Below are 23774 nucleotides of genomic sequence, written 5' to 3'. Positions count from 1 at the left end.
ACCTCTTGTGTCTGAGCGGAGCCCAGGATGAATGGAGCGTGAGATCTGTTTCAAAGACAAATCAAGATGCTTATCTGGGCTTTTGTACATTTCAAATAAGACGGCCAATGAAAATATATTTTTAAATACTGTATGCATAGTTCGACCAAACCACTGATGGTTTTGAAAGGAATCTGATTATTTAACCTGACAAAATGCCGTGTTGATTTCCACATTTCCCTGTAACGTGACACTCTGACCGTACAGCACGATTTTGATGAATTGAAAATTTTAGTTTGGGGTTTAGCCTCGACATCTGTCAAATGCACTGATGCTTAACTGAATGTTTATGTGGTATCCAAATATATAAAATTGAAACTCTATAATAAGAATTTCCCCCGTTCAGAATCTGCATTGTAAATGATCAGGGGTTACCACATAGCACCACTCGCATCCGTTTTAATGTAGAAGTAGTAAAGCAAGCGCTGTGAGCGCTGTTGTAACGTTGCATGCCCTAGATATAAGGCAGGGTTGGAGGATCGAAGCTGGGTCGAGGCTCTGGGGCCCAGGCCTCAGCCTCGTCGGACCTGGCCTCAGCCTCTCTGCACAAACTGCACGAGATATGATTCGCGTTTGGCCTAGAAGTTATTAAAGGCAGCTTGTCTAATGAGTCCGGTAATGAAGTCTGACACTTTTAGTGTCACGGCAGCCTAAAAGGACAGAGAGTGACAGATGCAGGGAGAGAAAACACATAAACACTATGTATATACTGCGTCTTAGGCCAGAAAAATCTGAGAAAGTTATGCCTTTTTTTATTGTAGCATTAAGATTTATACTGTTGCTGCTGTATTGAGGCATTGTTAAAAACAAACAATGAACAAAGAGGTGGCGTGTTTAAGGTCAGACGGTGGAACAGGACCACAGGGCACAGCTGATGCTTGTAAAAAAACGTGGTGGTGGGCTTGCTGGGCCCTTTGGCAGGCGGTGGGTACAGCTGGAATAAGCTTTAATCGCCATCTGAGGTACTCTGAAGAGGGCCAGCCGCCATGCATCATTGACATCGCGAGTGGCAAGCAAGGGAGCGATGAACAAGGTGAAAATGGTTTTATGGGCGTGCAGAAGTACGGCCGTTAGTCATACCAAGGTTAGCACAATGACTGTGGGTCCCCTGTGTCTGGGCCTTTCATATTCACGCTCAGATTCAGGCAAACAAGCATGCGTGGAGGTTTGCAGCCTGCTGGGCAGACTGTCTGCGGCACCGTGATAGGGCTCATAAAAGGCCCTCTATTACCACGCTCTGCCACCTTCGGCACCTACAACAACATTGGTCCACGGCCTTGTTCAAACAGCGCCGCCGCATTCCTCCCGCGCTCCCGAAACAAATTCGAAATGAACTCCGTTTCCTCGTCTTAATAAATCACCCGAGCTTCTGGGCCCTCTGGTTCTCTGAGTGTTTTTTTCTGAAAAACTCCCTCTAAGATTGATTGCTGTCTTTGCTTGGCCATGTGCTTGTTTATGCGAGACAGTAACCACAGAATGCCTCGCACCGTCGGCCCAAAGAAGGTTGGGGTATTTCTCTCTTTTTTTTATTTTTTTTTATTCGGGTGAGTCTATGCGCACACGCTGAGGAAACAGCTTTTATCACTTATAGCAGTCGCACAATAGTACTCAAAACCATGTGTTACTGGGTGCAGAAGGAGAGGGGAAGCATGGCGGTGTGAATTTGTCCGTACGTGAAGGCTGCCAGTGTTCATGGGTTACACTTAAAAGAGCCCAGTTGTCCACACCTTTTTATCAGGTTGTGGATCGCTCCGGGACCTTCCTGCTCTGCACCAGATGAAATGTAGAGGAGCAGCGCAGATGGCACGAGAGGAAACAGGAGCGCTCTTTCTCCCAAGAGCTTGTCTTTAAAAAAATAAAATATATATATATATATATAAAAACTTTCCTCGCTCTCCTCCTCTTTCCACCTAATCCGCATCGCTGAGTGAACTCATTGTCCGTTTGTTTTAGAGTAGCGGCCTGCTAAACACATTTGCCTGCAGAAACGAATTTCCAATAGGGTTTCGATGCGATTGTAGTGCCTGCCCAGAACGTCAGGCATGCGAGGAATCTCGAGCCCAGATCAGGCGCTGTCTCTGACTGTCCACGCACTGCAGGGCTGTGCTGAAACAGTGAAGAAACTCAGAGCCGGGCACTTGTAACTCCAAAAACTGATTTCTCGTCCAGGTCGCTGACGACACCGATGCCAGTCGGTTCAAATTAGGATGATGGTTCCTGGTAACAAACAACAAACTGAGAGTAAGAAATAGGGACAGAAGGGCTCAAGAGAGAGAAGGTGATGATGTTCATCTGTCGTCTTCCACAAGACTAAAACTAGTAATAAGATATGAAAATGACATCTCTTCGTAACTGGTTTCTCTCAACAGAAGAAATATTTAAATTGCAGAATTTGTGACCTTCAACCTCAACGTCTCCCCCCGACATTGGCCCCTGGTAAATACCGGAGGGATGCTCAGCTGTGGGAGCTGCTCATGAATCAATAGTCAATACTCAATAGTCTCCCCTGTCTTCTCTACTCCCACTCATGGCTTTAGTTTCCCCACCGGGGCTGTGATGGAAAGTCCAGCTGACTCACGACAGTGCAGGAGAAGACTCTTTTACCTTCACCGTGAACTTGTACGGGAGCTTTAATGTAATCTACCAGATTACAAAGAAGAGAGGAGCTGATTACAAGCGAATTCCTTCATTTATCTCGGCTGAAAACGCTTCGTAATGGTTGCGTTTTATGAGATTATGATTGATAATGAGATCAACTGTGTATATACAAAAAACAAACGAAGAAAGATTTTCCATTTCTTATGAGTGTATCTGAAAAGTAAAAACATTTGGTCAATCCCTGAGGGGAAATATGTGTTACAGCAGCACAGAGAGAGGAGGGAAAAAATCAATGAAATAACAAACAAAATAAAGTAAACTTAATATCCAGCTAAATGACCACTGATGAGAGAAGTAAATATTATTGACCATCTTGTGACAATTCAATGTTTATGTGTGCTGCACGCACCCCCACCCCATAGCGATGACACAGGGTGCAGACACAGAAACAGTGTAGGCCTCCGTAGGGCCTCCAACGTGATGTTAAAGAATCCATCAGATGGTTCTTTAAGGCTTCTTTTTTCTGAAGATATTTCATCTACTGCTTTTTATCTGCTTTGAAACCCTAAGGATTACCAACACTGAGGACAAAAGTCTTTCTAATTAGTCAGACGTGTGCCCTACTTCTGTGTCCAATTGTCTGATTCCACTTTTCTGCATGATCACCTGTTTTTTAAGAGGCAGTGATGGATCCTGTGTCATTTACATTTACCTGGCTTGCATCCGTGTCTGTTTTTTGTGCAGGACCAACAGGCGTGGGCATGAATGAACTCAAGAGGAAACTGTTGATCTCTGACCCCCAACACTTCAGCGTGACCATCCCACGTAAGTTCACTCTGCTCTCCCCTCCTGAGGCTGGGCGAAGCGTAGCGTGCGAGAAAGCCCAGCATTTTTTTCATCCTTCCTCGTACGCATCCGTGCATGTGTTTGTCCTACGTGTGAATGTGTGTTTTGTACATTTCACCCACCATAAACCTTTTTACCAGACGCAGTTTTAAGAACTGCTATTTACTGGCAAATAGAATTTAACGGGAATGAAGACACAGTTTGGCTTCCCCCACATGTCACGCTCACACCGGCGCGCAAGCGAGCCAGATGGACTGTGGGAAAACAATCGTGGAGGGGCACCCTGCTGGCCCTACGGGTGGAGGGGTGGAGGGCTGGAGGCACCGACCTCGAACCGCCGTGTCCCCAGATCACTCCTTGGCCGTCCCTGCCCATCACTCTCACCTTTGCTTGCTGTCGTTTCTTTACTGTTGCTCTTCTACATAATACACATAACATTCAACAAATCATTTATGCATATAATCCTTCACTAACAAACAAACTGTCATATTTGCAAACTTTATTTTTTTGCTTTGATTTTAAATTAGAAATATAATGACAGACAAATAATGATTTCTGTGCACGTCTCATGTTTTGAGCACTGATTGCTTTTCACTGCAGACAGAAGGTATGCTTTTATGACCAAGCTATATTACCCATTATTTTCTTGCTGAAAAACAAACAAACCATTTGTAATTGAGTCGTCACCTGACAAATAAGTAAATGCAATTTAAATAATAATAAAAAAGATAAAGAAAGTCAAATGCATTTTCTGCATTTTTATGTGACGTTCCATATTGGCGAGTTGACTGATGCTACCGTACGTCTGTGTTGTCATGGAGATACATCTCCTCTCCTCCCCTCTCCTCTCCTGCATTTGTCCTCTGTGTACAAAACACATTGGAAACAGATTCTCAGAGAAACCCCAGCGCACTGCGCTCGCCCCAGTGCACCCAGCAACAAATCAAAATAATCACTTTACATGAGGGATGTTTAGTTTACTTGTTCCAGTTTGGTTTGCTTGCGCTGTTTAAGCAATGAACGTCCAAGCCCGAGACCCGAACGCACACACACACTCACTCATAGACGGAGTGAGACGTCTGGCAGTAACACCCAGGCAGCTCTCAGGCAACACGGCTGGTCCTGTCAAGACTCAGACGGTTGGTTCTCCTCCTGTGTAATTGTCAGCTTTTCACAGTCTCCCTGACAAGCTCCAAATGATGGAGGAAACTGTGTTTTTCTACCTCCTGAAGACATGCCATTCCACTGCTTCACCAACTGGCACCAAGCTACTCCGCTCTCCTTTCCTTCTCAGTTTATTTCTCACTTTCTCTCCCCCCCTTTCCCCTCCCTCCCACCCAACCCACCCTTTAAGGACCCAATGACAGCTTGCCATAATTCTGAGCACCATCCAACGGACGACTGGATCTCCATACTTCTTGTTTTTTTGTGCCTCTGAGATGCCTCAAAGCCAGCATGTTGGGACAAATAAATCTCTTTGATTTATACATTTAAGAAGGGCAGGGGCACTGTTAATTCCATAGCTACCATCTGGGGCTTGGAGGAAAGCGTGCCACGAGTTTGAGCAAATACAAAACCGCAGATATTAATTTTTGTGTTTCTTACGTGGCCGTGCAGCAATAATGGATGTGTCCCTGTCGGAGCCTGACGCTTGAAATGTCACCGGTATTAAAATCCCATCGGTGGAGCCCCCCTCCTCCAAACACACACGGGCCGTCGTTAATTGTTCTCGAATGTGACCTGTGATGCTGTTGTTTAACAGAGCCCAGACAGACTGAATCAGACCCACAAAGAAGTCGTGTGGCACAAGTCCTGGCTCTCATTGACAGGAAAACGACTTGGAAAGTATCTTTTTTTTTTTTTAATGTTTGAATGCTGCCAACGGACACATGGATGTGCTTAACACTTGATGTTGTTTCAGATTAAGCCCCGAAAGCATTACCCCTTTTTTGTTAATTTGAAAACCGGAGCATTGGAGACCACCGGCTTGTGGCCCCGTTTTTTTTTTTTTTTTTTTTTTAATTTTCCTCTCTCTTTCGCTGTGTGTCGCTGTAAAATGTAAACCAGGCGTCTAAGAAACACAAGGCCTATTTCAATAAGCCATTGGAGTTGGGGGGGGGGGGGGGGGTGAACATTTTGATTCCAATCCAAGCTTACAGATATTTTCCATGATTTTGCGAATGAATGGATTCACATTCTTTTGTTGCACTGTAATTATTTTCTGTGCCACAAAGCAGATGCCAAAATAATGCGCGGTGGTTGGTGTTGGTCTAACGACCGATTTTCTGCTGTGACGCTGCGTCTTACACGTTTCTGAACGGGAAGTTTTCATGACAAGCCTTGTTCTGGCCTCCTCCTCCTCCTCCTCCTCCCCCCCGTGTTTTTCCTGCTGTTTTCTGAGGCCGATGACAGAAAGTCATTGATCTTCCTCATTGTCTTCTACGCCACAGTTGGATTTATAACTGTCTGTCCTCCTTTAGAAAGGGACACCTTGTATAAATCACACCACTGGTTTTCCATAACCCCAGTAGATCAGTCTAGACCATATAAAGGAGAGGCAGCGGTCGACTACGAGCCTCGACACATGCTGACGAAACAAACAGCCCAGAGGAGAATAAAGCAGGACTTGGCAGTGTTGCTTACAGGTGATAAAAGTTTAATAGTTTGTTTTGGAGCTGGTCAGAGTGTCTGACGGGTGTAAACCTCTGCCATCTGACCTTTCAGAGCGCTCCCGAAAGGAGTCGGAGTGCGAGTCGACCCCTTGACCCTCAGAAATCCACCAGCACTGCCCGCTCACGTTCCCGCCACGTGCCGCCCCCTTTTTACTGCAGGGCTTTACGGTTTATGGCCGAGTAAATGCAGGGACTTGATGTTAATGAGAGCTCCCAAACTCAATTACCTTCCAGCCGCTAACGCTGATTGCTAATGCTACGGCTTCTGTTCATACAGGCACTGCAGCCACATTACAAGAAGCGCATTTAATAAGGCGCAGTAAACCTCTGCTGAATGTCAGTTAAGTGTCTGAGTTTGGTGCTGCAGCGCTACAGGTTGTGTATTTTATGGCGCTGTTACACAATAATATATACAAGAGTTGGCTTGAGCCACGGTGCTGCGTTTCAGACTTCCAGCGTTGTTAATAAGGGGCTGAGTTCAGATGGTTTCAGCCCTAACGGTGAGTCAGACAGTCTGGGTTTGAGGTAATCACTCTGTCATTTTCTCTTTCTGTCAGACACCAGTCGGCCCAAGAGGAACCAAGAGACCGACGGCGTGGAGTACCACTTCATCTCTAAACGTCTCTTCGAGACGGACATCCACAACAACAAGTAAGCAAAGCAAGAGAACGTGTGTGCGAACAGTAAATTAAGTGAAGTTAAACATTTGCACAGTCAAGTTCAAGCAGGGGAACATCAGGATGCCTTTGCTTCCCTTTGTAGTTATTCTCTCACTCCCACACCCCCAAAAATACAATATATCTGTTGATTTTTGGCACTCCCTCAGACATTTGCACTTTTGACTGATAGCAAGTGCAAGTAGATCATTTCTGTCTCTGTGCAGCATAAAAGTAACAACAAGTCGAGAAAATGAGGGAGAAAAAATATTAACTTTTCATCAAATAAAGTGACATTATGTTGTTTTTTCAAAGCAAATACCTTGCTGCGTTCCAGCCCTTGTATCAGACACTCTTGGATATGGTGGTATATTATAAATTATAAATGATATATATAACATAACTTATATATAAATTATGCTAATTTACATACACCAATCATTAATTCTAATATTCTCCCTTCTGCCTCCAAATCAGTTGTGACTCATTAGAGTCCATCCCGCTGGGGATGGCTGCTGCCATCAAGGAGTGTCATTGCTATGGGGTGGGGGTGTCTGGTCTGGTCTGTGTGGGTCTGCATGGGTGCTAAGTAACATCGACATTAAGGTCCAAAAGTTTCCCAGCAGAACATTGTTATTCACTTCTCCTGTCAGTGGTTTTAATGTTATGCCTGATTGGTGAGTTTACATTTAACTATATTATTATACAACTGAAATGTATCATTTTGACTATTTCCACATTAATATTATGTTTGCTAATTAAACTGTTAATTCGTCAAATTGTTATATAAAAATCAGTGACTTAAATGCTTTTTTTTTTCAACCGCTATTGATTATTTCTTGAATTATTCACGTTACAAAAAGTAAAAATAGCAGCAGAAATCTTGACTTTTAAGAAGATGGAAGATAGTGAATGCAATGTATTCTGACTTTATAATGAATTGTTAGAGGTTAGATTTTTTTTTTTTTTTTTTTTTTAAAGTCCACGTGTGTATGAGAGACTCTTTCAGCCTAATGAAAATCGAGGTCCCACAGTGGTTCTGCTCTGAACCACTAGAGGCAGAACAGCGGTGAAAGCAGCAGTCACACTGGTCCTTAGCCCGCTGCCACTGTTCAAACACGGCCTCCCCGCTGTCGTCTGTGTGTCTCTGTAACTGAGTGTGAGCTGGTGTTGACAGGGCCGGGCCCTGTGCTGGTAACGGATCTCCAGACAGTGGCCCCAAGGTCTCCTGTCTCTGCTTCCTCCTTTCCGTAGGCGCTCTCTCTGAATCCAGCCACACCGCGGCCCGCCTTGACATTTGTGGCCGACAAATTGAAATGCAAGTTGTAATAGTCATAAGAATGATTGATGCCTTTCTGCCAGTCTCACACGAGCTGGAGGGGAAAAAAAAAAAAAAAGATACACAGTAGAGTGCACATGCAAAACATTTACACACGCAAACACACACATACACTACGTATGACACAGAGGGAAGCCTGTGGTGGTGAGCGCATATAGTGTCGGAGCATGCAGGGAGAAGACGGGAAAAAGGGGGCCGTATATTTAGGCCATGTTGCGGTGTGGGTCGAGGCATGCAATGTTTTTCAAGGAGTCGGAGGGGTGAGTGGCAGAGCTGTGATGTGGGGTGGATGCGTGGGACACTCCGCGCTGAAATTACAAGGCAGCAAAGTAGAGGAGGAGTGAGATGAACTTGTTTGCGTTATGCCTCATTGCATGTAGCAGAAACAATGCACAGAAATAAGAGGCCTTCTGAACCGGGGCCACAACAACGTGTGTTTAGCATGAACAACTTTTCCCAAGGGAAGCCCTGTTCCGTGTCTAAATGGCACCAGTCCACGCTCTCAGTATAGCCGATCCTCCGCTGGCATGCTTTATTCTAATCTATATACCACCTCCAAACAGCACTGAATGCTGCAAGGTGTGAGTTTTTAACACACGCTACTGTAACCTCTTAAATGAATTTCCCATAACTGTATATGAGATTTGTTACAGACTTAATCCTCCATTTAAAAAAAAAAAAAAAAAAAAGCTGAGTAAAACTTTCTTACATGGGGCAATTACCATAAAAGTTTCTTTTTTACATGGCATCAGTCACACTGAGGCAGTTCATTCTGTCCGACACTCGTCACCAGTACACCGCGGCGTGCTATTAGCTTCAAATTCTTTCCACGTTGTTGCTCTCTTCTCTTCTCTTCTTTTTTTTTTCCACCTTGTTTCCAGCTAAAAATACTCCGGCGGCTGATTGGTGTAAAAAAGAGGAGAGATTATCTGGTGGAAAAGTGTTTGTTTGCTCGCGCACACGCATTTGCTTTCTGAGCTTAAATCCTCGCGGATTAAAGGCAGGGAAGGTTTTTGGCATCGAGAGAAGAATGCTATCTCCAGATCTGTCAGTGGTTGAAGGAGTAATCCTCCTGTCTCTGTGGATTTGTAGGGCCTTTATATATCATTATTTCTGAGATGACTCGTAGGAGTGTGCTGACACAGTCGAGAAGATGAGGACGAGTTTCTAATGTTTCTCCCTAGGGATGTAGATTTTAATCGATGTCATGAGAAAATGGTCAAAAAAGAAACAGTTTCTTAACTCATATGCTTTCATCTCACCTCCCAGGTTCATTGAGTATGGGGAGTACAAAGGGAACTACTACGGGACGAGTCTGGACTCGATACGCTCCGTCCTCTCCAAGAACAAAGTGTGCTTACTGGACGTCCAGCCTCATGTGAGTGACACAAACTTGTCCTCTTCTTCCCGTCATTTCTCACCATCACTTAATATTCCCTGTCTTTTTTTCAAGAAGAAAAGAAAAAAAAAAAACACTCCTCTGGCACCTCTACCCATACGTATCTCTGAAGCAAATCTCCCTCTTCCCCTGCTTTCCTAAAAGGCCTCGGCTGTTTTTTGAGCTACCGAAGCAGGTTGCTGAAGGGGTCATTTTCGACAGAGCAATTACGGGTAATTTCCCCCCCATTTGAAGATTTCCTCTTTGGAACTTATATGTCTTGGGTGGTGGCGATCAGACGTTTTACACAAATAGGAGGCTTCTGGTGCTGAGCCCTTACAAACCCTGAGCATGATTCTCATTAATCCAGGGCAAGGCCTGGTATTGCCCCAGCCTCTTCCCCACCAGTGTTTGTTTTTGCTGAGCGGCTAATTGTCTTGAAGGCATAAATCCACCATCATATAGACTTATATTGACTTGTATTTTTTGTTTTTAAGATGAGATCCCATTCTCGTATATGACTCGTGGATGTGATCAGTGGCTCTGTCAAAACATCCCACGCTGACTTACTGATGAAAGCCACGATAAACACTCCCCCAGTGGTTCCTCTGCTGCCACTCCTTTGGGTTTTTATCCACTTTCCTATCAGCTGTGGGTTTGGACCCACTGCCTATTAGCGCAGTGTGAAGCCCAGGCGGCGGTGGCAGAGCCAGAGGAGGCCCCGACGCCACCGCTAACCGAACCCGACCTCTCCGCCACCTCTGGAGGGGGCTGGAGATGTGCACATGAAAGAAACGCTGTGATAATAGTCGTCTGTTTCAGCCACCCATCCATTAAACAAACGCTTCCCATCCATTTTAGAGTATGTCCCCCTCGGAACGCAGCAGCCCATCGTCACAAGATGCAACCAGTTAGTCAAAGAGGTCGAGCCATGCAGCCACACTAACTCTTCCTTTCTTCCTTTGAAGGGTTTTTTACTCTATAATATTGCAAGGTCTTGACCTTACTATGTAAAGTGTCCTGATGATTATGAGATTAAGTGGATTTGGAGCAAGTTCTCTGTTAGATCCTGACTTAAGCAAAAAAATATGGTGGGAAAAATGTCCCACAGTTCTTCAGAACTAAAGTCGGCGATTTAAAATTAGTTTGTTTTTTTGAATCTTGCTCAAAAATAGGATATATACAGCAGGAGTTAAAATCAGTTGAAATAAATAAATTTTTAAAAGAGAGCACCCGAGCCAGCATCTTGACATCCTGATTGAAAAATTAAAAATTTGATAAAAGGTGCAGTTTAAACATAGCAATGTGACATTATGTGAGGAACTTATCCATAGGTAGTGTATAATCTACAGTAGATGGAGTTTGGAACAACCCTGATCTGAAGAAGTAAGACAGGACTCTGTATTTATCTACCTAAAGCAATACCCGCCAAAAAATCAATAGCAGTGTAAGTGCATACTGCATACTTCAAGTCTAAGTTGTGTGTAAGCTAGAATATTACCCTAGCAAACACAGTAATTACAGATCACAGGAGATGGTGTCTGTTACTGTGAGGCTTTTAAGGCGTTTATGTGCAAAACCATAGTCACAAAAACAAACACACATAGAAGAGAATTATTTATCCTCTAAATCATAGGTCTTCAACAGGAGGTCCGTGACCCCTAGGGGGTGCGCGGAGGTACTGCAGGGCGGGTCTTTAGTTGATTAGAAATTAAATTCAAATTTCTTTAAATACACATTCACATGAATCCAACATGTATTAGTATTGCAACATGTGAAAAATGTTAATGGTTAACGGTCAACAAATGATTTGACCTCTAATGAAACATTTTGAGTGTTTCTAAAGCAGTCCGTTGACAGGGACCATGTGATTCGATGAAATCCACTCGAGTGAATCATGGGTTGTGAAACAAAAAAGAGAACATTTTTGCAGAAATATATTTTCCAGGGTTCTGTCTCTTCATTTTCTCAACCAATCAATCCGAACTATTTCCATTCATCTTTTTCATGACACTTAACCCAAAACCCCCTCAGAGGAAGCACATAGTTGACAGTAGCAAAAAAAAACTTCACTTTCAACAAGAAGAACGCTTCAACATCTTCTTGATAGAGACAGACAGAATCGTTTGTGAGTGCTGCACGAATCCCAACCTGTGTTGAAACCTTCCTTACGCACACACACACACTTTCTTTGCTTGTCGCCAGATGGAAACACCTAACCATTCCTTCTTCTTCATTTACATTTCAGATAATCAAACATCTGCGGACGTCAGAGTTCAAACCCTTCATTGTGTTTGTGAAGCCTCCGACGATCGAGAGACTGAGGGAGACCAGGAAGAGCGCCAAAGTCATATCAGGCAAAGACGACACAGTCACCACCAAACCATTCACGGTGAGGCTCAAAGTGCTTCCCACAGTATCCCTCAAAGACCTTGACCAAGAGGGCTATTGTTCAGAGCGGTTCAAATTGCTTGAAGTAGCAGATGGGTTGGGTTTGCTCTAATTTAGACAATAAATCAGTGTATTATACTTTTCAACAAGTAGCAAACACTCATTTAGATCTGCAGCTGATTCTCTCAGTTTGGATCATATTTGTAAATGCTATTCAGATTAGATTAAGGTAAATGAACGTTTAATGAGCCCTGTGAGGAAATTGGATAGTCAGAGCAGAAAATAACAGGATGCAACTAATAAGATGTACATGCAGCAGCTAAAGTGGGGGTCCACACATATTTAAAGGTAGTTTTTCTGGTCAGAAACTGTAAACACGGATTAACTTGCTGACCTTTACTCACGGCAAGGGTAAGTTAAGTTGAAGGATGCCAATGAGTGATGAGATGGTGTTATATATTGTTGAAAACACATGGCTTTACACCTCACAGATTAGCAGCACGAGAAATAACAGAAACACTATCTGGACCCTGTGTGTGTGTGTGTGTGTGTGTGTGTGTGTGTGTGTGTGTGTGTGTGTGTGTGTGTGTGTGTGTGTGTGTGTGTGTGTGTGTGTGTGTGTGTGTGAGTGAGTGATGAGGTCACCCCTTATGCACCTTTATCCCAGCCCAGCGGGGACACAGATGAAACCAATTAGCCGGCGTGCTGTGAAGTTGACGGGCGAGGGGTGGTGGGAGTACAGGAGGGGGTTACGGGTGTGATGGTGGATGATGGTTTTCCCAGCAGCGCACATCGGCCCCGGGGCTCTCTCGCTCGCGTGCCTCGCTCACTGTAGGCAGCGTTAAGATCCAAGTCAGCAACTCGTCCGGGACGGCCTGATGGGATACCAGGAAGTGAGAAACATAAGGAGCGAGGCGAGCGGGGAAAGAGGCCATCAAGGAGATGGAGACTGAGTGACGGTTGGGAGCAGTAGAGGAGGTGATGGTGTGTGATATATATATTTATATATATACTGTTTGAGGACATATATGAAGTACTCAGATAATAATAAGTCCGCCGTGAACCTGAGCCTTCTGAGCTTTCTGCATAAAAATGGCACAAAACATCGGCAGATTTTCACCTGCAAATCAACTAATGAAGCAGTAATCTTATACTGGTGTATTTGTTCATTTGAGTTCCCGAAGCAAAGGCCATATTAGAGTCCAGCTGTTCAGAAGCATTTCCAATCAATGTAATTGAGCTCAGATGTCGTTCAGTGCGCTCTAACCTTTAAAAAGTCTGACATTTATCAAAGTCTGAGCTTCACAACACATGTTTGTGGAAGTGTACAGTGGTTCAGGCAAAAGAGCTTTCTGAGGACCTCAGAAAAAAACAAGTTGTTGTTCACATACTTTTCAACTCGTGGCAAAGAAGTAATGATTCATTCATTGCCGGTTATATTTATTTAACTTGATTATTGTTATCTACTTTCAGGACTAAAATCTGCTGATGTCTTAAGTGACGCTGTGCGAGAAAGTGTTCAGTTTCTATGGGAAGCAGTCAATTGCATGCACAGGCAATGGGCAAGTTCCTTCATATTTATATAAAATATGTAAACCGATTACTAACCGCAGCTTATTTCATCCTGAAATAGCTCCAAAGATCTGCGTCACTGTGAGGTAGAGTACCAGCAAATGTGTAAACAAGCCAAATGTCAACAGTATATTGACTGGCAGCATGGTGGATCCGTACAGATTGCTTCAACCTATCCAAGAAATCTCTTAAACTTTTGGAGCCAAACCAAAATAATCATTGGGGAAACTCCAAAACCTCACTTGTATAATTCTATATATAATAGAGAAGCACTGTGACAGACAGACAGACAACTAAATGACTTGGATATAATCAGCCTCTAGCAGCATAGTAGACTATTAGTAGTGAAAAATCCCTCTCAGTGTTCTGACTTTTTTTTATTCCTTGCTGTGTCCTGCACCGACATCCTGTCTCAAACAGTTTGATTTGATGGAGCCTTAAAACAGTACATAAACCTTACAGAGCTTCACGAGACAGTAAAACTCGCTGCAAGTGAACAAGATGGTTAGTAGTGCAACCACTGCTGAGTAAATGTCCATCTTTTCCTTAAAGACGATATCATCAGTAGAGAAGGTCAGCTCAGGCTCACATCCTGCATCGACACCACTGTCAAACTCTTAAAACCTCAGTACAGACACAACATCAGCTTGCATTAATCGCAAAAGTAAACATAATTTTGCTTTGGCCTGGCCCTCAATTCCCAGCTGGGATCCTGAGAACAATGAGCCTTAGTTGTCAGAAAGGAGTTGTATTCTAACAATCCACTACTGCTGCTGCTTTTATTACACGCTGTCCCTTTATTAGCTTTCCTTATTCTCCCCAGTAATACAAACACACGACTATAAAACTGCGTGACAGGGAGGCGTACTTCAGCCAGGTAGCAAACCAGGTCCTGTGTGTAAATGTTCATGTGGCCTGACAGGACGTAAGCCTCCGCAAGGTTCACTATTAAAGGCCCTGAAAGCTGAAGCTGTTGTTGGGTGATTCGTCTCAGACATATTCTATCCGCTGCCAGCTGTATTTCTCTCCCTCTCCCTCCGCGAGAGACAGGTCTGCTTTAATGATAAAGGCTGGGGGAACAGTCGCCTCATTGTTTCAGCAGAGCAGGCTGACTTTAGGCCCATTGTTTGAGATGGAGATGATTCAGAGTGGCTTTAAAAAAGGAAAAAAAAAATGTAGAAACAAGCGAAACAGACAGATGTAATGTGGTTAGCACTGAAAATGTCTCAGTGACGGTAATTACTGCAAGAATTCAAACCGGATTTGGATAAATCTGCTTGGGGTTTGACGCGCATTTAAATAGAGAGGACAGGTGTGTTTTACTGGAACACTAAAGCAGGTGTCCCGCTGAGGACGTGGTGTGTGTGTGTGTGTGTGTGTGTGTAGCGCTGAGATGATACCTGACACAAGCCACTAAAGTACTGGAAAAGGTTTGTAGTCCCATGAGGGGAATATTACTCACTAGTAAGGTTTTACAGCACGCAATAAAAATCACAAAATACAATAAATACAACAAAGAAAACAATAAAATATTGAAATCTATAACATGAGAAGCATCAGAGGTTAAATCAAACTCGGCGGCCTCATATTGTGCAATGAAAACGGCCGTTTATCAGCGAGAAGGGGCAGAGTGCTTAAACAGGCACAAGACGCTACATCATTTCATGTGGAATTAAGCTATCTAATGGCAGCGGGGATAAACGAGTCCCGGGCGCTTTTTTTTTTTTTCGTCTGGAGTTTGGCCCTGGAGAAGTGGCATCAGCTCAAACTGCCCTCTGAGGAGAGCGATCCGGCTCGGATTATTGGATACCAAGGAGTAACCGCTCATTCCTGCTCACCCAGCTTTCCATTTCTATTTTACCTTCGTTATATTATCTTTTTTTTGTTTTTCACCATAGAGCTATCTCATTATTTTGTTCTTAAGTTCTTTCCATCTTTCCACCCAGCTCGCTGTCTTTTAAGCTGCTTCCTGCTGTGATTAATGGTCTCTTACCTGGAATGGCCTAACCAGAGGCAGGCTCTGAAGACTTGTCAGGGGATATGGCAGCACACGGTCTTCAGGGTTCACTTGGGACAGGTCACGGGGGTTGTCTTCCTGGCGTCGGACACTGTGGTCATCTGGAAGTCCAGTGGAAGACCTGCTGAGGTCCAGATGATAATAGCCCCGGAGGCCGACAAACATTCCCTAGGTTGCCTTTAAGTCTCCCGCTGACCTCTTCCTGTCATCCTCTTAATGCGCGGGCTGATAAAACCATCACTCGAGATGCCGCGGGTCTGTGTTTGCATGCTAGACGGCGAGGCAGTAAAAGCAGACGGGGCTTTTGCCGACTGTCACAGCGAGCAAGTGTTTATATTTAGCTGCGCAGCTAATCCATTATGAAGCGGAAAACCACCAGAAACATTCTGAAGTAAGTTCTGGCTGGAAGAAGCGCCTCCAAAAACTGAGCCGTTTAGGAGTTTTTCAACTTTTACAAGGCTGTGTTTATGTGCGTACACATTGTACAGCTTGGTCCTGTGTGTGTGTGTGTGTGTGTGTGTGTGTGTGTGTGTGTGTGTGTGTGTGTGTGTGTGTGTGTGTGTGTGTGTGTGTGTGTGTGTGTGTGTGTGTGTTGAGTCTCCGAGCATGAATGTGCATCTGTGTGTATTTATAATTGTCTGTTTGGCAAAGCGGTTCACTATAAAAACCATATCTGTCCAGAAATCTAAAGTTGAGTGTTCCCAGTAAAAACATAAAGCTAAATCAGTGCAGCCACTTTAGCCCTGCTGTTTCACCGAGGGCAGGACCAGCCAGGACCCACACAGACCGGGCCACCGCAGAAGAGGGAGATACCTGGGTTCTTTCAGAACGCTCTATCTATGAATACAGGAGCCCCAGTGATATTTACCCCCGGCCTGATAAAAATATGTTATTTTGCTAGTCCTCACAGTCAGCACGTGGTTTAATGCTTTACATTGGACGGTTCATTTGCATTTTGACTCGGAGGACTCCGTGTCCCCAGATCACCTCTGTTCAAACCTCCATGTTGATAGGCACAACTTTTATGCAGCTTCCCTCACGAAACGCTTGTTTTTAAAAAGACCTCGATCTAAAATCTAAGCTACGTTAGCAGGAGGTCACGTCCTGGACAAATTCCAGGACATGAATTCACACCTGTTGGTCCCAACATTCAGGCTCACATGAAACTAGATGTTTCATATCCTCCAGAAAACCTGCCTTCAAGCAAATTTGCCCGTTTTTCAGTCAGTTTCTCTTTCAGTGTGAACCCTGCATCCCGTTCACACGGCCCGAGCTCAGTGTTTGTCCACAAGCTGTCATTTCCCCATCACGCACATAAAACCCAGCCTGACAATAATGTGTGTTTTACATGTCTGTCTTTTGTAAATGATGGTTATGTTTTGTCCTCGGCTTATTTTGAGGATATTTTATTTTCTTTGTGAATTGGATAACCGTGTGTATTCGGTGAAGGAAATAATGAAAATTCCTTGAGGTCAGGTTGTTGTATGGAGAGGTTTTAGTGCGTGGTCTGTGCCGGGGTTCATGTGTGGGTACCATGTCTCTTAGAGGTTATAATGGGCTCCATACGAGCCACTTTGTTTATTTGCGTGTTCAAGGCCATGTAATTTGTGTTTACACTATGTGAATTTATCTCCGCTCCTGTTTACCGTGGCCAGGCTTTTTCTCTTCGCAGCAGATATGCTGCCTGAAATGAAATGCTTCTCAAGTTTCTTTTCATATATCTCTTTTACTCTATTTTTGTTCTTCTTCATCTCTCCACACTGCAGGAGGAAGACTTCCAGGAGATGGTGAGCAACGCCCAGATAATGGAGACTCAGTACGGGCATCTGTTTGAGAAGGTCATAGTCAACGATGACCTGTCGGCGGCTTTCAGCGAGCTGCGGTTGGCACTGAAGAAAGTGGAGACGGAGACTCACTGGGTTCCAGTCAACTGGACTCACTCCTGAGAATGACTGTGAAAGCACAAAAGAGAAGGGCTATGACAAAAATCTTTTATATATCTGCTGTGGCTGGTGTTAGGGGGATAAATGGGAATAAAACAAGACAGCACCAGAGTTGCTGTGTCGCCATACCTGAGCTGCTCCGAGCTAAAAGTAAGCCTGGGATCAGTTTGGATTTAGACCTCGGCTGCGGTCTGGATGTGGATCACCAGGTTTCACCAGGCTTGCGGCTGAAGGCTTCCGTTCAGTCTACGGGCCTCGGACGTTGATCGGGGTCTCAGTCTGGGTCAAACAACCATGGCGACAAGTTGAAGCTTGTTTGTTGGTACCTAACCTGTGTATGCAGCAAGTCTGAACCATCATAGCACCAGCAGTCCTGCCAGCATTGGTAATCCAGCCAGCCAGGACTCCATCTTTTAGTATGTTTATAGCATTTTAGACCATTAGAAACCAAAGGGATTGACGTATTACTTCTTGATGGACGACTTACATGCATATGTCTGTAAAAGAACACGGCCTCTGAGGGAAAAACGGGGGAGAAAAGAAAACATACTTGCCTTCTGTCTTATTATATTTCTGTGCTTCTAAAATGCTTCCAGGACTGTTATTCCAAACAAAACACTGTCCGGTACACTCACATGAAAGGGCAATAAGAGTAACTTTATTTAAAAGAAATTAATATATTTTCTAATATTTCTCAGCAGTTTTTTTTTTTTAATGCCTTTTTTATACATATATATCATTCATGACTTTAAGAGCAACCTGATCTCAACTGTACCCACTTCTGCCACAGCTTTTTACACCAGGGGCATCTCCTCTTTCAGTCCAGTGTTTTGATTTCATCACCTCGGTTTCGTTTTTCCCCTAGAAAACGCATACAGAGTTATTTTATTTAGGTGTTGTATATTCCATTCAGGAGCGTTTTTGAAAAGCCGCCCTCCACATAAAGGTTCCCAGCATAACAGCTCTGCCATTTAAAGTCCCAGAACTGGACGGCCTTGGCTGCACGCTAGAAGAAAATGTTCACAATTGTGTTTTATTAGGGTGGAGTCTTTATTTTTATTCACATGAAAAAAAAAAAAGTAAAAAATGGCTTCAGCGAGGCTGCTAATAGTGGCTCCGTAGCACACTTCCAGGATTTTAACTTAAGTAGCCGCTCCTGACTTTATAAGCATTAGGAGTTTATAGCTAATTTGGGCCGCCCATTCCCAGTCTTACTCATTTTACTCACTAGTTTTCCTTTGAAACCTTTGTCATAGAGATGTTTTAACTTCTAGAACAGTGATTTCCAAAGCAGTAGCACTGACATTGTAACAACCCTGGTACGTCCAGTGTTTGCTTTCTTACTGATGCTGAGAATTAGATGAAGGCTTTAAGCTGTATATGAACCAAGAGCCATGAGGCAACACATTTAGTCTCCTAGCGCTTCCAAATTTGTGATTTTATGTGTTGTTCCTGCTTGTGAACAGAAATGATAGACTTTTTCAATTTCAGACAAAGCCATATCAGTTATTTGCCGTTGTTTCTTTCTTTTTTTCTTTTTTGCTACTCTAAGGTATGCTAAGTGTCCTAGCTGCACATTTAAAGTGTCAATCTTGAAGATTTTCATTTAGAGAACGTAGAGCTCATTAAAGTATTGCAATATTATCTATATTTACATGATTATGAACTGGATCTAATGTACAACACCAGTCAAGAGTTTGGACACACCTTCTCACTCAATTCAGTGAGAACTTGTGTCCAGGTTTTTACTGGTAGTGTATCTCTACAGAAAGATATTTGTCCAAGAATGCTGAATGCTTAATGACAGATGTGTTTAGTGATTGCTGCTGATGTGCATATTTCCTTCTGCCGCAGCTCCGCACTGAAAGAATTTAACTTGCAAAAGACGAGATGAAGAAGGTAAATGGAATGTGTGTGATAAGAAGTTACTGCTAGCTTTCAGTCATTTTATAACAGTGCAGCAAGTAATGGAGCAAGAAGGAGCGATCACAGTGAGCTGTTAGATGAAGAGCTGCAGGCTACAGAGCGGTAACAAACTCTTTTTTCTGTGTTCTACTGTTCACAGGCTAAATAAAATCTGATCAGTTATTCAAAGAATAATGAAGAAGGTGAATTGTAACCTGAATTCTTATTTTTATGACCTATAGTATTGAATTTGATAAAACTAATATATGCTGTTACCACCAGTATCTACTGTTGTCCCAGGATAAAGACGGAAATCTTCAAGGTTCCCACTTTAAGATTGAGACCTAAGAGTCTCTATGCAACAGTCTAACCAAGAGGTCTAAACTCATCTTATGCCTTTTTAAACTTTGACCTACGGCCATCAGAGTGTAAGGATTCTCTTGTACGCTGCTGAACGTCTCAGCTCAGGTTGTATCCAAATTCTATTTCCATTTTCCACTTACTGTGAGATTTACATGATTTCTGTCCATTTATATTTACAAAAAACATTAATATGAGTGTTGCTATTCAGTGATATAAGTTAATGCATACAAGTTAAAGGGACAGTAACACCCTTTACACCTTTTACTTTGCAGCTATTTTTTTATTAGTTTCAGTCTAAGATTAAGTCCAGTTTTCATATGTTTTACATGTCATATCTTCTTTTATTGATCAGAATCAGATTTGTACAGTTTCCAGAAAATATTTTTAATTTCCTCGCTGTAAATGATGTTTGTGAAGCAGGTTGTATGAATTTATTCTTGATGCCGCATTTTATATTAAAGAAAACCCAACTAAACGTGTTCAGCGTGTTACGTGTTAAATGAGGTCACGTGTTTTACAGGCCGGCGAGTGGTGATGTGTAAGGTGGAAAGGAATGAGAGACGTATTCCAGTGTTTGAGGGATTTGCGCCCTTGAGTGCCATTCGCATCGGATTCTGTGCAATTTAGAGAAAAATATTCCATCAACGTCTTTTGCTAACACATTTTGTCTTGTAAATGGCAGCGCTGGAGAGCAGTAAACGTCAATCACTGGCTGCTTTTCTCACTTGTGAGCCATTCCAGCTGAATTAGATTTCTGTAGCAGATTCTCCCTGCAGTGCAATCACCATCAATAAATGAAGTCTATGTTATTATTTTGCTTTCTAGATGTTCTCTCCTTAAATTATCATTCATTACACATTATTTGCCGTCAACACAGAATCTTCAGCCATCATTCAGTGCACATATTAAACGGATTTCTAAAAGCCAGTGTGTTATGTGCAAATTATCATGCTTTTCTATCCACTGCTCTGCATTGTGGGGGTAAAAAACAAAACAAAAAAAAAACACGTTCAGGGTCAGTTTAAGCTCCAAAGAGAGACCGAAAAGGAGACTGGAGATCTGTTGAGTCAAGACTGAAGTAAAGGGCCAGAATCCAGTGACTGCTGAAACCACCAGAGCAGCGCAGCCCAATTAAACCCCTGCTACGGCTGCGTGCCAAATTGCTAACTCAGATGTCACCGGACCTTTGAAAACAGTGGTTCTGTGAACGGGTGGAGTCAGTGGGGGTTGGTTAAAGGGGAGGGCCTCCAGTCGTGAATCCACCGGAGGGTTCGGCAGGCCTCCCGCTTGATGGTGTTCCAAAGAAATCCCACCAGCCGCCCAGATCGGGTCGCCTCGGCTTCACGTTTCCGCTCTTTCCACAGTGCTCACTTTGAGCACATGAAGCACTTTGAGGAGGGAGGGGGAGTGGGGGTTACATCCAAGGCGGATAAGGACGCGGTAAGGTGGGGGTGGAGAAGGTCAGAGAGAGGTAATGGCACTCTGTCAGGCCAAAGTGGGGAAGCAGTTATCCGACGTCTTGGTCTGTTCTCACATCTTTCTATCGCTCTTTCTTTCTGACTTTAGATAACAGAGTGAAGCAGGAAACTCAATGGCTGCTTGATTTATGTACAAGAATATGGTGTTGAGTGAGTGAATGAAGGTTTTCCCCAGTGATCCATGCTTAACACAAGACAAATGCCACTCGGAGACGTCCTGGGTACTTCACCGGTTGAAGGAACCCTTGTTAAGTGACAACTGCAGACAGTACCGAGGCTCTAAGTGAGTGTTAATCAACCCTGTTTCCTTTCACATTGTAACACTAGATGTGGATGACGACTCTAGACCCTTTGAAAGATAATCACATGGGTAAAGGTGTCCTTGTCGCAGACTTGAGGGAACCAACAAAGATTTCTTGTTTCTCAGATTTTTGTCCAGGTCATGCGTCGTGGAAACCGGACGTTTCGGTTGTTTTTCACAGTTTATGATGCCACTTAAGTGTGGCGTATTGCATGGAGTGATGGAACAAGAAGGATCAGCCACAGTGAGCTGGTAGATGAAGAGCTGCAGGTTCACAAAAAGGTAACCAACTCTTTTCTCTGTGACCTATGGTTCTGACTACATTTACTGTCACCTTTAGTATTTATAATTGTCCCATGACTCCTACTTCCCAGAGACAGACCACGGCTCTAGACCTTCTGAAGAGAATCCAGTCGCTAAAGGTCCCTCAAGTCTTTATTCACCTACTTTCTCATCCGCTCTATTTTTTTTCCCATGTTTGTATTTGACTAAAGGTGTCAGGCTATATTTTGTTCACCCTCCCAATGCCCTAGGCAGGGAGTGACTCACCCAAGACTCCCGAGACACTTCCTTTTTTTCCTTTAACAAACGATGAGCCCTTGATGCCGTGTCATCAAAGGTAGTGACGGACATTCCGCTTTTGCCTCGCGGCATCTTGACGTGCCGTCAGCCGGCACCTCAAGGAGCCCACGCCAATGTCAGCGTGATGGTGAGTGTTGCATCAGCCCCGGATGCTGCGCTTCGCTGGCTCCCAGCTGAGGAGGACAGAAACATGTGTTCACAGATTAGGTTTCCCCTGACATGGATAAAGAAGAGAAAGGAACTGGTCACATATGCCAAGGTACTTTAGTTGAGTGATGATGTAATACTGAAAAATACTGTACATATGGGTCTGTGTATGTGATGAAGAAACCGAACGGTAAATGGCAGTACCCTATAATAAGTAGTAGCAAAGAGCGAGACACTATAATAAATCCTCATATAGTTCTATTAAAGTCCGTCTGCAGCCTTTGACTGATTTAAGATAAGTTTCCCTTGAGGAGTGAGCTGCCATGTGAGCAAAGGCCCAGCTCAGACATGAACGACCAGCTTGCCGTCTATTCTCCGTTCACTATAATAGTTTAACAGGAATCTGAGGATTTATAGTGAGTAAACGTTTTTGCTTTTATCTCAGATCCCGGAGATTAACGTTGCCCTGGCTGCGCCGCACGAAGGTTCCATGAGACCCTCTCTTTCCGTTTGATGTATTTATTTTCATGTCCATTATTCCGTGTATTAACCAAACCCATTGTTAAGAGGATGAGGAGTCGGAGCCAGTCAAGAAGTGGGAGCAGGAGGAAAAAAAAAAAAGCTGTGGAAAAGTCAGAAATCCCATCCCGTCCTGGTGACATGTTGTAGGGGTCCCCGCGATGTCCCCCCCTCACTGACGCATTTCGGAAACCATTAAAGTGAAATGTCCCCGTCTCGCGTTACGATGTGCGCTGATTTACTGCCTTCAAAATTACAGCGTCAGAGCCAATATCCTACACGGGGCTCAGTGTGATAAGTCCTGCCTTTGTATCGTGACAAATTGTACATGGTGAGAGTCATAAGAATGGAGCGTGCGTAGGAGGGAAGGGGACTCCTGCTGAGAGTTTTCATCTCTTTCTTGAGTCCTCCTGAGTCTCCTGCTTCTCTTTCTCCATCGTTCCTTTGCCCAGTCTTTCATGTGGTGCCTCAGTCACTCACCATTGGCTTTACCATGGCCTGCGATGCTGCTCTGTTTTCCTCATCCCAGAGTAAATGCCCTTGACCATAGGGAGACTATATTCTAGACTAATGGAGCTTCAGGCCAGGAGCTTCTGCTTCATCCTGTCTCCTCGGCCTAATTAGCCTCAGCATTACCTCATGTCTGAAGGCAGAGGCCTTTGCGGCACATTACCTTGAGCTGTATTTCCCAATTACAGGATTTTAAGAACCGGAGGGTGGGGTGTGAAGTGAACAGGCCATGCCCTTCGTACGCCCCTGGTCTAAAGACGCCTTTTTCACCCTGATGAGAATGTGTGGAAATCATGACAACATGCTCAGTCTAATAGCTGTATAGCGCTGCTGGTCAATTAACACGGGGTGGTGAATGTATACACTACCCGCTGGGGCTGTGCATGTTAACCCAACTCTGTGTGTGTGTGTGTTTGAAAATGAGACTAAAGGGGGCTAAAAGTTCACATGGAGGGTCCTCACAGCTCAAGAATGCCTCTGACACATGTGGAGCAAAAGCAGGGTCCGAGGTTGCACAA

General features: G+C 43.9%; 1 protein-coding gene across 1 annotated transcript in view; it reads left to right on the top strand.

Annotated features, from left to right (window-relative positions):
- odad2 (outer dynein arm docking complex subunit 2) overlaps positions 1 to 23774 on the top strand; it is a 185183-nt gene that overhangs the window by 110505 nt on the left and 50904 nt on the right. The window contains exons 16-22 of the mRNA XM_047568767.1: positions 3382 to 3462; positions 6713 to 6806; positions 9420 to 9528; positions 11777 to 11920; positions 17275 to 17450; positions 21084 to 21159; positions 22118 to 22207. Of these exons, the coding sequence (XP_047424723.1) occupies positions 3382 to 3462; positions 6713 to 6806; positions 9420 to 9528; positions 11777 to 11920; positions 17275 to 17450; positions 21084 to 21159; positions 22118 to 22207 (770 nt within the window). The remainder of the gene's footprint in view (positions 1 to 3381; positions 3463 to 6712; positions 6807 to 9419; positions 9529 to 11776; positions 11921 to 17274; positions 17451 to 21083; positions 21160 to 22117; positions 22208 to 23774) is intronic.

The sequence above is a fragment of the Mugil cephalus genome, chromosome 18, assembly GCF_022458985.1.
Source record: "Mugil cephalus isolate CIBA_MC_2020 chromosome 18, CIBA_Mcephalus_1.1, whole genome shotgun sequence".
NCBI lineage: Eukaryota > Metazoa > Chordata > Actinopteri > Mugiliformes > Mugilidae > Mugil > Mugil cephalus.
The sequence above is the reverse complement of the archived record's forward strand: the minus strand, read 5'-3'. Positions and strand labels throughout refer to the sequence as shown.